Genomic DNA, 20,103 nt, shown 5'->3' with positions numbered 1-20,103 from the left:
AAGCGGGCTACTGGTCCAGAACAAGCTGCTCGAGCATCAACTGATCTTCTGTCTTCAAAACAACAATTTTAAATGGTCAAACCAGGCCAACTCTGCAGGCTGCTGAGACACGCCTGCTTAGTTTTACACAAACATCATTTTGACAGGAATCCTTCCTTCCTCCAGGACAGGAGGGTCGATCTGATCTGCACATCCACCTGCTGTTGTTACTGGTCTGAACGGGTCAAAGTTCAGTCCTCAGTCGACTCTACAAACACCAGCTCCTTGCCTCTGCAGAACAGGGTCGGCTCAGACCTTGTCCCTGTACGATGGAGCTTCAGGTGGAGGGAGGACTCGTACCATGTTTAAAATCCCAGCCACACTCAAAATGGTGTTCAGGGTGTGAAAGTGCGTCCACTAACCTAAACACACACACACACACACACACACACACACACACACACACACAACATGAACACACCAGTTTGTCTCACTCCTGCCTGCACACACCTGACTCCATTCAAAAGTGATCTATTTTAACGCTGGTCTGTCGTATTTGAGCTTTTAAATAAAATCCACCCAGCAGCTTTTACTTAGATATAAATGTCATCAGTTGGTACGCACTGCTCGCTGCCACCCACCGGCACGGAGGATTGGCCATCTGGAGGATTGTTGTCGAGCTGTTGTGAGCCCAGAAACACAGAGACAAAGAGATTTTAAAATGCCCTAGAAAAACACAACATGTCTGAGCATCAGCGGGTCTGAAGGTCCTGTCTGAAAGATCATGTGACCCCCTACAGGGACAGAGAGCACTCTCACCAAAACACGACGGGAACATCGACACCTTAGCAGCTTGTTTTAAACACTTAACTCCATGTTTTCCTTCATTTAAAGCAGAATCATTTGTTTTCACATGAAGTCAACAGTAACACACACACACACACACACACACCTGAACATGTGTTTTTAGTGGGAGACTAAACAGGCTTCTTATGTAACACACTAACCTCAGATGCAGCTATAAATATAACAAAAGAGCTCAGAGTGAGAGAGAAAAGGACAAACGTGAATCTGAAATTATCTGCACATAAAACGATGGTTTTACAAAAACACAGTGATCTGGTCTCAGTTCTGTCGTCACGTTAAAACACAAACTTCTCTTTTCAAATGTGGTGAAGTGTCGTGGGATGTTGTCAGTGTTGGAGAGAAAAGGTAAAAACTAACAGAATACGAGCTGCAAAGTGGAGGGGAAGTAATTATTATTGTTAAAGCAGCCACAACGATTATTTTTAGGTTTAGTCTTTGAATGAATTTCACATAAACTACAAATACCTCAGAGTTTCAGTCCAGACGAAACGTCCTGAGCTGCTCTCCAGGTTTTACTTGATGCTGACTCAGGAAACTGTGAGGTTAAAAAGTAAAGTCAGCCTGTTGAACCTGGAAACTGCTGACACAGAGACGAGGGAGACGCTGAAGGACTGAGTGTGAGGTGAGCGTTCAGCAGCCTGCAGGCGCCCCGACCCGTTACACAACACGCCGTAGGTCTGACACGTTCGAGGAAGGAAAAGCAGCAGCTGGGAAACTGCAGCAGCTTCACACACGTCAAAACCGGCTGCTCGTTAAAGACACACAAGTTCTTGTGGGAAGCGACAAAAACAAGCTGCTTAGTTTAGCTGGTTCTAAATGAGACACAGTCACAATCGACAATCACAAACACAGTAACCAGGTCCTAAGGTCTTTGGGACCCCCCATTGTGGGTAATAACAAAAACAAATGATGGAGACCAAAAATATCCCCTCAGTAACCTCCAGGCTGCGATAGACCAGAGCCAGAACAGAAAAAACACATAAAGAGCCAAAACAAACACCTCGGACAAAAACCCTGAAGGATGAGACGAGGCTGAACCCCAAAAGTTTTCAAGTCCAAGTGAAGAAAACAAGCACCCCTGACTTTGTGTGTGTGGTCGGTCCTCACCTTCCATCACGAACACCAAAGAGCCCACATCCCCCTCTTTGATGATACAGGCGTCTTTCCCATAATCCACCGGGTACATGCAGTCCACGATCTCCTGGATCTGAGACAGCTCCAGGTTCTTCATGAAGTCATTGTCCAGGATGGCCTCTTTGATCAGCTCCTTCGACCTGAAAGAGAGAAAAAGAAGAGAAGCGATTGATAACAATCGGCAGGTCAATGAACTGACTGGATCTGGGTCTGGGTCTGGGTCTGGACCCACATGGGGGCACCAGACCAATCAAATTCTAGGAGAGATTTCTGTGCTATCGCCTGCAGGGAGCCACATGGTTCTTCCTCACCAATAATGGCAGGCCCGTCTTTTTCCAAAAACCAGCTCCAGAACCTGAGAACGTCACCGTTTACAGGCTCTGAAGGAACAGAGAGTCCACTGGTCTCTGGTTCCACTGCTCTTCTCTCCGCTCACAGCAGCGTTTTTGAAAAAAGCTGGGCCTGAACAGAGACATCACCGTTTCTTCTACAAATTCTGTTTTCTTCTCTCTGCTCTGGTCAGTGTTTACTGCACCAGGACCTTTCATCCTGATAAAAACCACATATTAGATCTAAAATTGAGTTTGACGATTGCCTAAATTGACAATTACCTCAACATAATCACATATTTTCTCAGCAGCTGGTGCTCTCAGATATCTGCAGTATTTTTTGGAGAGAGAAGCTTCTTCCTGCCTCAAACGGACAAATGAAAAGCAGCCGAGCCGCCGTCATAAAGCGCAGCGCCGAGTGAGTCAACCACGCCGAGCCAAAGGTTTCCTTCCTGTCAGCTCAATAACGCTCAATGAGAGACAGAGGGAAGGAAAGAGAGGAGAGCTAACATGACACACACCAACACTTCCAGCTGTCGCCTGGTTCACACTTGGGTTTGATTTTACCCTCAGCTAGTACAGAACCAGTCATCCAAACAGGCCGTAAAACTGTTACAGGTCAGACAGTGTCCCAGTGCGACAGAAACCAGGATTTCCTCAGGACCAAAACACTGAATCTAAACCAGCTGGTGTGTTGAAGTGTAACAGTAACTTTCTCAATCTGAAGCTCAGTGAACCTGACGTATTAAAAACTATCTGATCTGAATTTGTCTGTTTCAGGTTTTCACTCCCAGCAGGTTTTAGCAGCATCGACTGGACACAGACGAGCTACAGCTTTTCAACTTCCCCCGCAGCTTCACCTCGGCCTCTTTGCAGCTCGGGCGACACTTTGGCCCAGATTTGATTCACAGCTGAAATATGAGATTTGTGATCTGGCAGTTCTTTGTGAGGCTGTGCAGAACCGTGGGAAACACTGGAATATAAGAGACACCTAAAGATCCACCTAAGAACTGACTGAGGGTTTGATTTTATCCGGTGGGTGAGACGAGCACCTAGAGACTCTATTAGAGGCGCATTTTATTTTGGTGAGTCTGCAGATGAAGCCATATTTCATATGTCTAGCTTCAATATCTGCATGTAAATTGGGCTCAGGAGGAAACTTGGTTCAGTGAAGACACTGGACAGAGAGTGGGGGGTGGGGGGTGGGGGGGCTGAACACAAAGCACAGAGAGAGAGAGACTTTAAAGACTGAGGAGGGAAGAAGGAAGGAAATGAAGAAATAAGGACACAAATGCTAGAGAGGAAGACATGACAGAAAAGCACCAAAGGAACAGGAAGAGACTTTCACAGCTGCACTCAGATCAGTCTCCAGCAGAAACTCTGAAACCGCTGATTCAGGGGCAGAATCACGACAGGCGAGTCGGAGCAGGTAGAAAACCATCGGGCAGAAACATCACGTCTACAAACAAGCAGAAGGAGACGACGTGCACCGACACCGACCCCCAGCAGCTGATTGACGCTGGGAAAAACAACTTTTCACATGAAGCAACATGAAGTTTGTGCTTCTGAGTTTGACAAAAGAAATTGAGTTCACATCAGTGCCTGAATCCTGGCCCGAAGGCACCGTCGCATTGTCAGATTTTAATTTCTTTTCTTGGTTTTAATTTTAAGCTTTTAATTTGATTCCCTCATGAATCTACAAACTAATGAACGATCGGACATAACATTTCTTCCATCTGCAGTTCCTGCCTGGAGGAAACGTTAGGAAGAGTCGGAAAGGTCAAAACCCTGAATCTGTCAACGGTCACAGCTCCTCGCTGGTGTGTCAGGCCTGTCGTGTCGTGGAGGTTTGACTCCAGGTGAGCAGGAGCAGAAACAGATTCCTCCTGACAGACAGGACCTCGTCAAAATAAAAGCCCTCTCTCAGCAGCAGATCTATGACAGCGGAGTCTCAGCTGATCATGAACTCGTCTGCTGTGACGAGCTGAAAATGCTTTGGAGGCGTCGGTGCGGCCCACACGCTCTGCGCTGTCATACTTTGATTTTCTTTACAAACACGCTGACGGCTGCAGGACGCTGACGGAGAGCGGTGGTGGGATGGTAAATGAAACCCTGTCAGCTGCCGGTGTGCGTGGGAGGACCAGCTTCCAAAGCAGCGACACACAGAAACACACATTATGTTACTGAGCTCTGAGGCCGCTGCACACTGGCTGAGCCCCAACACACTCAGAGCCAAAGCAGCAGTGACCAAGACACACACACACACACACACACACACACACACACACACACACACACACACACACACACACACACACACACACACACACACAGAAATGTGTTGAGGATTAGATCATTAGAAATGTCACAGACCAATCACAGAAACCTCCCAGTCACCACCTGTGGCTACAAGTCCAGATGTCAGGACCGGTGGTCAGGATCAGAAGTCGCTGCTCACTGAACACAGGGGCCACAGAAAAACAGGCTGCATTTCTTATTGTGGCGTTAGTGTCACGCACTGTGCTGAGCCCGAAACCTCCAGAGCTGCACTAATGAAACCAAACCAGCACCTGGCTGACCTCACCTGAGAGGGTCTACCTGTGCGGCGTGGACTAACCCGAGTGTTGACTGAGGGCCTGTGCTGGCGGGACACCAGACTCTGCTTTTATTCAGGTCAGCTTTGTAAATATTTTGTAAATTAGTAAAAAGTTAAATCTCTGCACACTTTTTATTTTTCATTCTTTGCACCTTACTGTTGTCCTGTAGCTGTGGGATCAATAAAGAATGATCTTATCTTAAACATCTCCAGCAGAACCGGCGGCGTGCTGTCTGCTGAGGCTCTAAACAACCAGTTTAACCCGGATCCTAAACATCAGCGATGCACAGCTTCTTTTCCTGAGCTTCACACAAGACACAAACCAAAAGCAGCAAACCTGCTGGTCTTTAGCTGCTCCAGTCAGTGACTGAGTTACAGGAAGTGGAGACAAAACAGAAACAGAACCAGAAAATGTTCAGGGACAGTAGAAACCTGTTTAGAGACAGTAGAAACCAGATGAACTGAGTTGGACTTACTCTGGGCTCTTGGGGTAGAAGGGCAGGGTGACGTGGCTGAGGTCACTGATGTCGCAGGCGGTGGGTTCTGCAGAGATGGCCTGTCGTTTGCTGCGGTGCTGGTCTGGCTGGAGGGCGAGGCTCTGCTGCTGGGCCTGCACCTGCTGGGCGGTGGCGGGCCGGATCACAGAGCGGTACTTGTCCAGCTCGTTCTGCAGCCGCTGGATCAGCTCGTCTTTCTGATCCAGCTCCAGCTCCAGCTCATCGATCAGGGCGTCGCGCTGCCGCAGCTCCTCGATCTTCTCCTGCAGGGCATATTGCAGGTCTCGCAAGGTGCCCATCGGTTCTCTGGGGGGTCCCTGGGGCGTGTTCAGGTCTCCTCTGGTTTTTCCCTCTGGACCCCGAGGGTCCCTGCACTTAACACGGGGAATCCTTAAGTATTCTGCTGTACCCAGATTTTCTTGAGGTCTTGAGGGCCCAGAATGTTCCTCAAGGAACTTAAGTCTATGTTGGCTTCCTCAACGTCTTTAGTCCAGCTTGGTCAGGGTCTTCCAGGTCTGTCTTCCATTGAGAGTTTCAGGGTTCCTGGCACATTTTAAAGATTCCTAGTGAGACGTCAGGACCCAAACGGTTTGTCATGGGATCTTTTTGCTTTCCCCATTAAAAGTAATCCTCCAGGTTTCCTCAGGCTCTCTAAGGCCCCCGTAGAGGTTCTAAAAGGAGTTTTTAGAATCCCTCTGTCTGCAATGTAAAGTATTACTCAAAGTTTCTTGCAAAGCTTCAGGATTTTCAAGGTTCGTCTTGGTACTTTGAGGCAGTTCTGAGTTTACTGAGAAAATCCCAGTATAACCTGGGGGTTTTCTCAGGGGTCCCTAAAGTTCCTCAACTTTGTTTTTTAAGGTTCCTGGGGTATTTGTTATATTATTAAGAAAACGTTCTTCTGTGGCTGCAAAGAAGAAAATTTTGTCCTAACCCCCCCGGGTTCCTCAGAGTCTGCAGGTTTTTCTTCAAGGAAAAATGTGATTTTAGACAATAAAGAAATGAGTCCAAGTGGGGAAACAAAAGAGGCAGTGACTGGTCCTCAGGGCTCTTCCTGCAGCTGCTCTAAATTAAATATGGTCTGAAACAAAGTGGAAAACTGGAGTAGGGGAGTCGGGGATTCCTCTCCTGCAGGAAACCTGGTAGAGCTGAAAAACACTGAAGCCTCCGGTCTTCAGAGAACACACCTGAAGAAAAGTGAAATGTCGAAAGAGATTCAGCCACAGGTTGTAGGAATTTCACTCCGACATTAGAAAACGTGTGGACAGAGAGAAGAACAGGAACAGCGATGAAAAGCCTGAAATTCCTCTAAACGGACTCACAGGCTGAAGTCCAGCATCACTTTTCTTTGGGTTTGTTTTCAGCCTCGAAGCTGCGGAAGAATCCGGGCGTGACAGAAGAAGCAAAGAGGAATAAACCGTGTGCACGTCCTCGGTCCTCAGCGCGGGGGTAAAGTAGAAAAATCCGCAGAGGAGTGACGGACGTGTGGCGGTAACACCGACACAAACACAGAAAACAGGAACCAAGAGCCGCGGGAATCCACGTCCACTCCGGCTGGACACCGGGGACGCAGATCCGCCTGGAAACCGGAAAAATCCCGGTCTGAAACGACGGGCGCGAAGCCGAAATCCTGCGTGCGCTTCGTGAGTTTAAGGCATGCGGAGGAAAGAACTGCAGACCCTGTGGAGCCGGACTCAGTGATCCGGGACTCCGCGGACCCGCTCCGGTTTAATCTCCTTAGTGACTTTAACGGAGGAGCGACTCTGAGGCGCGTCCAAAAGTTGGATAGTCTCGTCTCAACTCCTCCTCCTCCTCCTCCTCCTGCTGCTGCTGCTGCTGCTCCTCCTCTTCACCTGCCTGTCCCGGTCTTCATCTTCATCATCGTCCCTGCTGGGGCCCTAATTGGCCCCTGTGAATAAAACACTGTGGACTGGAAACATGCAGATCCTGCAGAATCTGAAATGACTGGACAGACCCTGGAACTGGCCTCCTGCATGGACGGACCATGGCACACAAAAGGCCCCCAGGGCCCCAGGCACTGTTCTGATCATCACAGTCCACTGGACCTCCTTCAGCAAACAACCACAACACACTTTATTTACTGTATTTGTCTTCTGCCCAAACATCTGTCCCTGCTCAAACATCTGTCTCCAGCTCAAACATCTGTCTCCAGCTCAAACATCTGTCCCAGCTCAAACATCTGTCTCCAGCTCAAACATCTGTCCCAGCTCAAACATCTGTCTCCAGCCCAAACATCTGTCCCAGCTCAAACATCTGTCTCCAGCTCAAACATCTGTCCCAGCTCAAACATCTGTCTCCAGCCCAAACATCTGTCTCTAGTCCAAACATCTGTCTCCAGCTGCTGTGTGAGGTTCAGCTGTCATAGCGGCTGGAATTCGTCCTGGTTTCTGTGCGTCTGCTGGACCATGCAGGGAACAGGAAGGTGTTGGAGGCAAAGTGTTTGCTCAGTGTTTTCAGGAGACATGAAGATCTGAAGAAAATAAAGACAAAAACTCAGTTCAATAAAATAATGAAAGGATTCACAGTCAGAAGCTGAGACCAGCACATTCTAGACCTGGACTCATTCTGATCTAGAATGAGACCAGGTCCTGTGTCTGACATCCACCTCTAATACCTGACCCTCCAGCTGGAGCGTTTTCAACAACTGCACTTCAAACTATCGACAGAAGATCTGAAGTGCAGCAAAGAGAAGCGTGAATGTGGAAACAGAACAGTTCACTTTGGTTCTTTATTCTCTTGGGTTCTGTGTTGAACCCTGAGTGCACCCTGTGTTGTTCCGCTGGCTCCATAGCTGCACTTAGCTGTGTCTGATCTTTGAACCTCAGTGTGGACACAGACAGGAACAGGAAGCCACCTGCCCTGTGGCGCCCCCTGCTGGACCACACTGTCGTTACACAAACTCCTGAGACAAGAACAGTTTTTTTTCATTTGAACGTCCATGTGTAAAAACAGGTGCAGGCTGGTGGTTCTACAGGTCTGGGCTGAGCCTCTTTACACTAAAGGCTTTTTTGTTTTAATGTTGATGTAAATATTTTCAGCTGAACTGTGGTGCAGAAGTATAAAGGACACACTGGAGTAAACATGAAGTACCTTCAGGCTGTACTGTAGTAAATGTCCTTTTTTATTTTCCTCCAGTGGAAATAAAACCTGATGATAAAACATAAAACAGAATCAAAGTCTTTACATTTCTTTACTTTCCTGTGTGGTTCTGTTTTCACAAACTCCAAATTAAAACTGTGGATTTAGACAAAACAGGTAAATAGTAAATAAATAAGTAAATATATAATGTGAAGTCACCTGAGCTTTGAAGAAACTTGAGAGGACACGTAACAAAAAGTGCACAGAACTGTGTCCACATACTTTTGGCCATTTATTATTTATTTTTTGGGAGCTTCGTTTGTTTATTAGTGTTTTTATTCTTATTTGTGTAATTGGTCTGTGTCTTTTCATCTCACCTGAGTGAACATCCGTCTCATCTTCAGCTCCAGAAAAGTCCACGTTCAGCTCATCCTCCTCCAGCCCCAGGACCGGTCCCACCACAGAAAGGTCCAGGGACAAACAGCAGAGGCGGTGCAGATGTGGATCCGGGACCAGCACATGGGACACATGAGGGAGGACACAGGACAGTCTGTCCCTGATTTGTACTTGAACCTGTGAGCTGGTTTTCCTCTAGAGGCTGAACGTCTACAGCCGAGGAAGAGTAATACCTTCAGCTGCGTTAAACAGCTGGATCCCTCAGTTTGGACTGTCAGGCTCCATAGAGCTGCAGACATTACTCAGGGCAGCAGAGACTCTGGCTCTTCATTATCAGTACATCAGGTGACTGTTTTCTGAATAATTAGTGAAAACCCTCATTAATCCTGAAGGTCAAAGTTCACGTTAGCGATTGTTTCCCCCAATGATGTTTCATCATGTGGAAACTGCTGCAGCATTTTAGCAGCTTCTGTTTTTCTGTTCCGTTTTTCTTCTTTAACTCGTCTGATCAAAAACTTTGATCATAATTATCATCATTACTATGAGCAAAGTTTCCTGTTAATGCAGCCTGTGGGGTTACTGGGATGTGTGTGTGTGTGTGTGTGTGTTGACAGAGGAAAGCGGTGGGTTTGAGACAGTAACAGCTGCTGAGTTTTCCTGGTGTGTGTGTGTTTGTAGGTGAGGAGACCTGCGCAGGCTCTGGGATACACACAGTGACTGTCGGCCAAAGGCCTCCTGCCACACACACATACACATGCAAACTAACACAGGCCTGCAGGTGTGTGTGTGTGTGTGTGTGTGTGTGTGTGTGCAGATAGCAGCTAGTTAAACATTAACCGGTGCCGGCTCGTAAAGCTAACACCAAGACAGTGAACCTTTGGAGTTTGATATGATGTGATCACACACGCACGCACGCACACACACACACACACACACACACACACACACACACACACACTCGGGTTCAGAATGACACAGCTCTGATCGGAGGGAGGTGATCTCTGAAATTGCTCAGGTGAGTTTTTCTGTTTTTCAAGCAAAGAAAGAAACTTTCAGGTTTGAACGTGGTTCATTGTTAAAGCCATGAAGAGAGAGAGTGTGTAAAGTAAGTGTCGTTCGACCGCTGCTCTTCATGTGATGATCAGAAAGGCTGAAAGAACAAACAGGCCGACCAGGATTCATGTGATATAACGGAGAGAGGGAGCATGTAAAGTGAGGGTCGCTCTGCCGCTGCTGGCTAAAGCAGACAAAGAGAGAGAGACACAGTAAGTGAATGTGTCTCGACCCAGAGTGTCCGTCCTTCAAAAAAGATGAAAATAGTTGAAATTCAATTTAAAAAACGTGACACTAACACTAGTCCAGCACTCAGAGATATTATCCAAAACCTAATGTGACATAAAACTGAGCTCGTCATACTGAATGTGTCCTGAAATAGTTTGCTGCATGTTTCAAAGGTTTTAAAGTTAAAATAAATTCATTTAGGTCAAAACTGTCCTGATTATGATTTGAAACCTCAGCATGTTGTGAATTTACTGATGGTTAAATGATTTAAAGCAATAAAGGAACTCTCTAAGAGAACAATATAAAAACGTGCAGACGTATCATCAAAGTTTACTTCAAGCACATTTATCGTTTTCATGGAGTTTCTGCACAATTTAAGGATTTTAATCAAATTAGAGTTTTAAGACTTTAGTGTAAAATACTTTCATTGTGTAAATCAGAAGATGGTGAATTAATTAAAAGATCAAATGAGATTAATGTGAGTGCACTGAAACAGGGTGACAGGGCAGATTTGTTGAAAAGCATGCTGGGAATTGTAGGAGGTTACAGAAGTGTAATCTACGTTTGAATACTTCTGTCCATTGTGTGTTTGCTTTAATTCTTCTGTTCAGTTGCATCTTATTTTATTCCAGGTCAAAGGCTGGATGAAAGTAAAAGTGTAGGATTTTTAAAATTAGTAGATTTTAATGATAAATCTTTCACATCATAAAGTCTTTCACTACCTTCACTAATGATTTTATTTATTATTCATTTGTGGAGTCAAATCTAAACAGACGGTTGAGCAGACTCAGATTATTAAGGTGAATATTCAACTTTATATTTTATTATGTCGATCTGTCGTGTCATAACTCGGATGTTATGTGTTTCATTTCGTTGTGTAAAACTCTAATGTCTCATTTGTTGGTTTTTTGACGGTTTTTTGAAATGACGATCAATTAATCAAAGGAATCAGAGACAGAGTCGTCTGTGTGTGTGTGTGTGTGTGTGTGAGTGTGTGTGTGTGTGTGTTAAACGCCCCTCTGTTGGAACTATTGATTGGTGGGTTTCAGCTTCCTGTTCAGCAGCAGCTGAACCTGTTCACCCTCAAACATCCTGTGACGTTTTATTAGGACGACGTGTTGTCACAATTATTACTTTTACTGATCAAATAAAACTTGCTGTTTTGTCTCTCGCCCATCACTGATGTGAAGAGCTCATCTCCCATTTACATGAACAGAAACTGTCTGTGTGTGTGTGTGTGTGTGTGTGTGTGCACTAATGAATGCAGGCTGTTTAGCATTTCACTGATTAGTTAGCTTTAAGTAGTCACTTAACTGTTTGTTTACATGTTTGTGTGTGTGTGTGTGTGTGCTGCTGAATGACAAGCACAGGAGACACAAACTGTCTCTTCCTGTCAGCAGCTGTGACTTTTAGTTCAATCTGTAATATGAAGTAAACTCAGTAATATTGCTGCAGTTTTTAATCAAACAGGAGGAAACAAATCATTAGTTGGGGACTATTTTCAGCGGCGGATGTGTCCAGGTTTGGTTTGTGCTGAGTGTTAGTGGGAGCAGGACGTGTGTGTGGGAGTCAGAATAAACCACAGTGTGTGTTGATGCTGATGGAGCAGCAGCGTCTCCCTGATGGTTTTAATGGAGACGTTGAAGAAACGTGAAAATAACGTCACCATAGAGAAAAGTACCGTCACAGACACACAACGGGAGCGTTGGCCTTCAGTCTGTCTTTACCTAAAGGAGCCTCAGAGGTTCTGAGGTCATCTCATCGGTAGAAAGTGAGGTCATTTTTGAAAGGAGGTCGTCCGTATCTACGAGCACAGAAATATTAATCCCCAGGCCTGGATGTTTCCGCTCAGACCGTCCACAGCCTCTGTCAATGATTACAGAGCAGACCTTGACCTCCCAACACGACTCGTTTGTTTTTGCTCTGAGCAGCAGAACAGGATGGACGAGCTGCTGCTCACTAACGTTTCTGTTTGTCTGTAAAGTGGCTCATCATCAACAGAAATATGGCTCGTCTCCTTTGCACTTTTGTGCCGACTACACTGAGACAATGCAGAGAAGGGTGTTCTGGGAAACTGAGGCTTGCAGAGGAGCTGACCTGCACACCTCATGAGTCTCAGAGTCCATACCTGGGGGGCACAGAGACCAAGGACCGAGGGCTTCGTCAGACATAAAACTAACACAAGCTGTTTTTGGTGGTTTTGCAGTGAGCACCCCTAATTTCCCTGATTCACATTTCGCTGTCAATCACACCCAATGGAATCCAATCAGAAAGCAAGCGGGGACGGGCTGACGGGGACGCAGAAGGAGGCGGCGCTCCTGGCGCTGACACAACGCACAGGATACCAGCTGCGACAGGTAGGACAGAGAAATGAAACTCAGCCTGGACCTGGGTGTGTGAACCTGCAGGTCCCGAACGCAAAGCTCTGTGTGTCAGTTGGTGATAGGGTTTTACTGACGTGTGTTTTTATTTAGCGAATGGACATACACATACTACATGACCCTTGACCCTTGTGTTTCAGGAGAACGGGCAGCGGCGGTACGGCGGCCCACCGCCCGGCTGGGACGGACCCCCACCAGAGCGAGGCAGCGAGATCTTTGTGGGGAAGCTCCCCAGAGATCTGTTCGAAGACGAACTGGTTCCACTGTGTGAGAAGGTGAGAGGAGGACGAAGACCATGAAAGTCCCCACACTTCACGTGTTTAACTTCTCTCCTCCTGTCTGCAGTTTGGTAAGATCTACGAGGTGAGGATGATGATGGACTTTAATGGCAACAACAGAGGTTACGCCTTCGTCACGTTCAGCACCAAACAGGAGTCCAGAGCAGCCATGAAGCAGCTCAACAACTACGAGATCAGGTCGAGTTTGGCTCTTTTCTCTCTTTATTCCCATCACTCAGTTTTCAAACTGCTCAGCTGCAAGAACAGCAACGTTATAATAATCAGCCTCTGGACCACCAATTCCACATGGTCCATAGGGACGATAGCGTGCTCTGATTGGCTGTTCAGGGCCAGATCAGTGTAGTCTCCATCATTATTTTCCTCCTCCACCTCTTCTTTTCTTCTTCCCCAACCAAAGTCCAAGTCCTGCCAACAGCAGCTTCACCTGCAGCTTCTTCTCATGTTCTGGATCAGTAGCAGCTATAAACCGTCTGTGGTGTGAAGGTTTGTCAGCAACCGCTGCTTTGGCTATGCTTTTATATCTGCAGTGTAGGTCTTCCCTAGTCTACTGCCACCTGCTGGTGTGGAGAGGTATTTCTTCTCACCAGGAGCGGAATGAGCTGATTGGTTGTTGGCTGGAGTCTGAGTCTGTGTGTGTGTGTGTGTGTGTGTGTGTGTGTGTGTGTGTGTGTGTGTGTGTGTGTGTGTGTGTCTGCTGCTCGTTCTTTGCAGTCGGCTCGATGTGTCTGACCTTAATGATCCATAGAGAAACACATTAGCACCAGAAACCACCTAATGACAACCAACCTCCAACCTTCACATTGCAGCTTCAAACCAAACTCAAATCCAGAGTTCAGTTTATGAAATTCCATTTCTGTCAAAGTCCTTATTGAGTTTATTAAGTTTGAGGTGAAGGATGCAGATGACACTTTCATGTTAGTTGTTTAGCAGGTGTTAATTATCTACAGCTGATTTAACCTGATGACGTCTGCAGCTAAGAATGATAAACATGTTTTCTGCTGATCTTTGCTGATAAAGAATCAGCAGCGATAAAAGGTTCGATCAGACTCGTGTGAGTTTAATGAATCTGTCGGCTTCACTGACTCTTCATCAGATTTAGTTTGATGTTCATTTTACTTTCTACAGAAATGGCCGCCTCCTCGGCGTTTGTGCAAGCGTCGACAACTGCCGGTTGTTTGTGGGCGGGATTCCCAAAACCAAGAAGCAAGAGGAGATTCTGTCCGAGATGAGGAAGGTCACCGAGGGTGTCGTGGACGTCATCGTGTACCCCAGCGCTGCCGACAAGTCCAAGAACAGAGGTTTTGCCTTTGTGGAGTACGAGAGCCACCGAGCGGCCGCCATGGCCCGCCGCAAACTGCTGCCAGGTACCGAAAACTCAGTCACCTGTGTAGTGACACAAAACCTCCCTCTGGAAAGTACCTCAGTACATTTGCTGAAGTACTCTCCTGAAGTATTTGTGCTTGAATGCGGTGTTTCCATGTTGTGCTCCTTCATACGTTTCTTCACTGTCCTCTCTCAGGTCGCATTCAGCTGTGGAGTCACGCCATTGCTGTGGACTGGGCGGAGCCTGAGGTGGAGGTGGATGAGGATACCATGGCAACCGTGAAGATACTGTACATCAGGAACCTGATGCTGCAGACCACAGAGGAGACCATCAAGAAGGAGTTTAACAGCCTGAAGCCAGGTTCTAAACACAACACAATGCAGCTCAGATGTCAGATTGTCCTTGAATGCACCCCCTGGTGATGATGATGATGATGATGATGATGATGTGCATTAAAAATGAGCAGGATAAGCCTTAAAAACAAACACTCTGATTTTCCACAGGTGCAGTGGAGAGAGTGAAGAAGATCAGAGATTACGCCTTCGTCCACTTCAACCAGAGAGAAGACGCCATCAACGCCATGAACGCCCTCAATGGGAAGGTCAGCAGCCGCAGCCCCGACACATCACACCTGCTGTTGCTCCTCTTGCTGCTTTTTACTTCGTAGCAACATGTTTCGTCAAGTTTCCTGTTTCATGTGATCACAAAGGGATTCTTTAAGTGGAGTTTGTATCTCACAGCTTGAAACAAGAACAACATAATCATAAGGGAGGATGGTTTGATGCTTTGAAAGATATTTTAAAGGGCAGGTCTGGATTCTATGCACAGGTCACATGAGAGCTACAGGTGTGATGTTTACCTGGACGGTGACTTCCATCTCTTCCGGCGTGGTTGGGGCATTGATCACATGTGGGTACCGAACCTTCTGTACTCTCCCTGCAGGTGGTGGATGGGTCTCCTATCGAGGTGACTCTGGCCAAGCCGGTCGACAAGGACAGTTATGTCCGTTACACCAGAGGGACCGGAGGGCGAGGAGGGTCTCTGCTGCAGACCGACTACGCCGGCTACACTCTGGGACAGGTACGACCCCAAACACAGCACCTGCTCTGCCACTAGGGGTCACACGGGATGGTGGCACAGTCGTCTCTGGATTTAGAGCAGAAGCCTCTTGTACATCATCATGATGAGCAAAGCACATTTACAGCTAAACTCCTGAAGGTCTGCACCTGCAGAACCGATGAGATTCCCATCAGCCTCAGCTGGACTCTGTGTTTGCTGCTGATGTTAAAATAGTGACACACTCCATGTTCTTTTGCTTGTCTTGGTGAAGATGTTAGCATTTAGCTCAAAGCTGTAGTGAAGGGCTCCACCTACTGGACAGTTTGAATCATTGCACCGTGAACAAGAAGGTGATTGATGATGTAGCTGATCTGAACATGAATAATAATAATTATTATGATTAGCAGCAGTGGTGGCAGTAAAACACTACACACCTCATATAACAACACGTATAACAAAATAATTAGATGGAAACAAGATGTAACTGTTTGACAACTAAACATGTCTGACTTTCACCATTATCAGAGATAAACAGACTCTTGTCTCCATCCTCAGGTGTACGACCACTCAGCGACGTATCTCGGTGCACCCATTTTTTACGCCCCCCAGGCCTACACCACTATACCAGGTCAGTTCCGCTTCCCTGCGGCCAAAGCTCAGGTCGGAGGTCGAGGTGTGATGAGGACGCCGTCTGTTCGAGGTGAAGAACAACGCACTGTTTTCTTCTTAATCCTAGAAAGTGAATGTTGTCAGCGGCTGCAGGGCGAGCTCATGTTCACACACTCAAACAAAACATGGTCCATGTTAGTGCCAGGACCTTCAGAAAAACTGAACAGGTCTCACTCGGGTGTCTCACTGAGGACCAGGCCTTGACCGAGACCTGCAAGTACTAAAGTGGATGCATGAATCCTCATGGTCTGACAGAGACGTGGTCTGAGCTTCGCAGACACAAATGGTCTCGTCCACACTGAGAGTAGGTTCCCAGCAGAACAGCACAAGAACAACAAATTCTCGTCTCTGTCGTCTTGTGTACATTTGATTTCTGTGTGAGTGTGAGTTCCCCTGCAGCGCAACCTGCTGCTGTCAAACCCCCGAAGCTCCACATCACCACAGGCACACAACTGGAGTTAGAGGGTTTTCACAGGACAGCAGGGACGTGATCATGTCTGATGGTGAACTGACCGTTCGTTGAAGTCCACGGTGATCAGTAGCAGTGAAGGCCGGTGTGTTGACGGTCCAGGTCCTGCAGCCGACGATAGTTTCAGTCACAGAACAGAAAACAACACAGCACCTGCAGCGAACAGTTGAAACATGTGGACCTGAACGAACCTTTTAAATCATCACTACATTTATAAAAACTCAGTTTGTTATTTCAAAAATTATGATGAATTTGATTTGATCAGTATCTGGATCGATTTATCGATTTATAACAAATGATCAAAAACCTCCAAACACAAACAGACAATAACTAGGAAGAGGCAGAATGTTGAGAAGCTGAAATCTGCAAATATTTGACATTTCTCACAGATTTTATGTGAAAAGTGCCTGAAGTGATAATTTGATTATCAAACTACGTGAAGATCGATGAGAGACGTCTGGGGCTTCTGCGACGGTCACTTCACCAACCATCTGGTTTTTATGATCTGCTGTTTTCAAATCATGTTTCAGAATGACTGGTCTGACTGAATCAGAACTTTACGGTTAATTAAACGTAAAATCCTGCAAACGAATCGCACACAGAAATGATCCTGCAGCAGGAAAGATGTACCGTTACCATGACAACCTCTGTACCTCTGCACTCTGATTGGACAATTGTCTGACTGTGTGATTTCCGGTGATTTGATTGATTTCACTGCCTTTTCGGTCTCCTGTAGAAATTTACATGACTGTACCTGTAGGGGCTGCGGGGGTGCGGGGGCTGGGTGGGCGGGGCTACCTGGCCTACGCTGCCGGGGGTGGAGCCGCGGGTCGAGGCGCCTCCTTCGGCCTGAAAGCGGACAAGCAGGCGGAGGAGAAGCTGTACGACCTGCTGCCGGGCATGGAGCTGACCCCCATGAACCCTGCCGCCATGAGCCTGAAGGCCGCCACCATCAAACCTGCACCACAGGTAACTGGGCACACCTGAGAACCAGGACCGAATTGATTCATTACAACTTCTTTCTGTAGCTTCGTCTACAATTACTGACAGTAAGAACCAAAAACCACAAAAACCTGTTCAGATCCATGTCCGGGACAGAGTCCAGGATCTTGGAGGGGTCCTGTGAGGTGTCCTGGGTAAGGCCTTAAGAAACTGGTGTGACACAAAAAACATGTGAACTCCTGAAACACAAACTGACAAATGAACACAGGAGAACTGTTTCATATTTACTGGTCCTCCCAGGTCCTGGAGGAGCTGTGTCAGAAGAATAACTGGGGCCAGCCGGTCTACCAGCTCCACTCCGCCATGGGTCCAGACCAGAGACAGCTGTTCCTCTACAAGATCACCATCCCAGCTTTGGCTACGCAGTACCCCAACGTGTAACAACACTACTACTACTGTTACTACAATACTAGTACTACCCAAACTGCTGCTGCAGTAAACAAACGTGCTGCACTGATGTGTGTCTGTGTGTCTGCAGCCATCCCTTCACCCCTGCTAAGCTGTGTGCGGCCGTCGACGACGCCAAAGTCCACGCAGCTGAGCACACGCTGCAGACGCTCGGCCTGCAGACAGAGGGCGCCGGTGACGCCGGCTGTGCTGCTACTGCGGCTGTGGCTTCAGTAGCATTCCCAGGTATGTGAAGGTCCGTACCCAAAGCCGACTAACGCCTCACTCAACAGTCCACTAACAGACTCACCCGACACTGAGAGGAACGGCCTTTTTACTTTTTCTTCACATTGTTCGCTCACAGCACATTGCATCATGGGAGACTCTTACATACATCCATCAGGTTTCGGTGGTTTTGCTTCCTCCCTGCAGCTTCAGCAGCATCAGTAACTTGACGGCGCTTTACTTCTGACACATGCAGCTTTGGTGGGTTGGTGGTTTGTAGGTGTGACTGTCAGCTGCTGAACGGATGGACGATGTTATGGATGCATCACTGTTCAGTTTCCAGCCAATCAGAACCAAGAGTCTGTCAGCTGGTTGTGGAGTTTGTGGCCCAAGTGGCCAAAACGTGTTTGCAGCAGCTTTAATGCATTTGTTTGTGCGCTTGTATTTAAATTCAAACATGCATCTCTACGTCTCACTGTCCAACAAACCTGCAGCTTCTGTTCAGACTCACTGACGGACGCTCGTGTCTCTGTCCAGGCTACACTCTGGTGAGCCCGGCGGCGTCTGCGGCCGTCGCGTCCCAGCTGAAGCAGGCTGTGTCTCTGGGCCAGGACCTGACCTACACCACCTACGAGGGCTACCCTGCGTTTGCTGTGGCGGCGCGCCACACGGATGGATACGGCGTTTTCTAGAACGGCGGTGTGCAAACAGGAAACCCATTGTGGGTTAGGTGACATTCACACTGTGCTGCTTTAATTAGAAAAAGTTCAATTATCACATCAGGGAAGCCACGAGGTGAAATCTGATTGGCCGGCTGATTATGGTTTAACAAAGGGAGTCAGCGACAACTGTGTGAACTGACTTCTACAAAACTAGAGCAGAGCAGTGTGAATGCACCTTGACGGAGCTGGGACCTGAAGGATTACAGGGACACAAACGCACCGCGGCCTCATCGTATCACAGGAAAAAATAGATATATTTGGACTCGTCAGTCACCCTGAAACAAAGTCTTCACTGTTTTCTTTCTTCAGATTCTCTGTCTCTGCTTTTACTCGCTCTGAATTATGTATCCACACTATCTGTGATTATTATTCTGTGATCGATTAAGTAGCTGGGAGACGGCCTCTGATTGGCTGATCGGTTCATGTGTTCTTTTTTAGCTTGTTTGGGTTTGTTTGCAATATTCAGAAAATGAATCAGCATCTATGATTTTATTAATTTATCTTTTTTGGTAAATGGGATTTGTAGTTTAGTCTGACTAGCTGCTGGGTTTAGTCTTAAAAGTATAAGATGAGGTATCAAACTATTATTGTCATAAAACAAGAGAATAATCTGAAGATGAAATGTGGATAAGGTCCAGTGAAACCTGAATATTGTAAAAAGTTTGTTGACCTGAATGAAAAGAAACTGTGTCATAACCTCCATCATCATCAACATGAAGTCCCTTTTTCACTTTACTCTTTCCCTCGTTGTCTGATCTGCCAGTGTGAAACAGAAGAGCTTCACATCTGTTAACATGTTAATGCGCCAATTAATGTGTTAATGCACCAATTATTGTGTTAATGCGCCAATTAATGCGTTAATGCGCCAATTATTGTGTTAATGCGCCAATTAATGTGTTAATGCACCAATTATTGTGTTAATGCGCCAATTAATGTGTTAATGCACCAATTATTGTTAATGCGCCAATTAATGCGCCAATTATTGTGTTAATGCGCCGCATTATTGTGTTAATGTGCCGCATTATTGTGTTAATGTGCCGCATTATTGTGTTAATGTGCCGCATTAATGTGTTAATGCGCCAATTAATGTTATTTTCTCAGCGTTTTCCATGTTTCACTTCTTTCATTGGAGCTTCCGTCCCAACACCAGATTTGTTTCACCTGTGCTGTTGGTTCTTCTCTGCAGTTTCTGCACATTGTGTTGAAGTTGAGATCATAGTTATTCTGTTGTGGTGAGGGTTTAGTTTATCTCCAAACTAAAGAAACAAAAGTTGTTTCCACACTGAAACCATCTTCTATTTACAAAAAAGTGCAGTTTTTTAAAGTTTAAACCTTTTTGCTTTTAAACTCATATTTTAAATGACAATGTTAATGTTTCATGCTGTCTTCTC

General features: G+C 46.6%; 2 protein-coding genes across 2 annotated transcripts in view; one reads left to right on the top strand and one right to left on the bottom strand.

Moving 5' to 3' along the window:
• Positions 1-7,145, bottom strand: part of LOC113135820 (cGMP-dependent protein kinase 1) — a 28,023-nt gene extending 20,878 nt beyond the window's left edge. Inside the window, 2 exon segments of the mRNA XM_074933703.1 lie at positions 1,954-2,120; positions 5,382-7,145. Coding sequence (XP_074789804.1) covers positions 1,954-2,120; positions 5,382-5,701 — 487 coding nt within the window. The 5' untranslated portion in view covers positions 5,702-7,145.
• Positions 7,146-9,823: 2,678 nt separating this feature from the next.
• On the top strand, positions 9,824-20,005 carry a1cf (apobec1 complementation factor). Its single transcript, XM_026316239.1, has 13 exons — positions 9,824-9,909; positions 12,382-12,532; positions 12,697-12,831; positions 12,902-13,032; positions 13,981-14,219; positions 14,375-14,539; positions 14,683-14,780; positions 15,122-15,259; positions 15,794-15,938; positions 17,113-17,345; positions 17,619-17,755; positions 17,857-18,011; positions 18,528-20,005. Exons 2-13 carry the CDS (start codon positions 12,431-12,433, stop codon positions 18,680-18,682), a joined length of 1,833 nt encoding a protein of 610 aa, XP_026172024.1. The 5' UTR covers positions 9,824-9,909; positions 12,382-12,430; the 3' UTR covers positions 18,683-20,005.
• The last annotated feature ends 98 nt before the right edge of the window (positions 20,006-20,103 follow it).

This window comes from Mastacembelus armatus, chromosome 19, assembly GCF_900324485.2.
Source record: "Mastacembelus armatus chromosome 19, fMasArm1.2, whole genome shotgun sequence".
NCBI classification, from domain to species: Eukaryota; Metazoa; Chordata; class Actinopteri; order Synbranchiformes; family Mastacembelidae; genus Mastacembelus; species Mastacembelus armatus.
This window is presented reverse-complemented; position numbering and strand designations above follow the sequence as displayed.

Bases quoted from the DNA above. Each gene is read 5' to 3' on its own strand.
- a1cf (XM_026316239.1), top strand. From the start codon at position 12,431: ATGGAATCCAATCAGAAAGCAAGCGGGGACGGGCTGACGGGGACGCAG. The intron at 14,540-14,682 runs GTTCTAAACACA...GATTTTCCACAG, and splicing joins GTTTAACAGCCTGAAGCCAG to GTGCAGTGGAGAGAGTGAAG. The intron at 15,939-17,112 runs GTGAAGAACAAC...GGTCTCCTGTAG, and splicing joins GAGGACGCCGTCTGTTCGAG to AAATTTACATGACTGTACCT.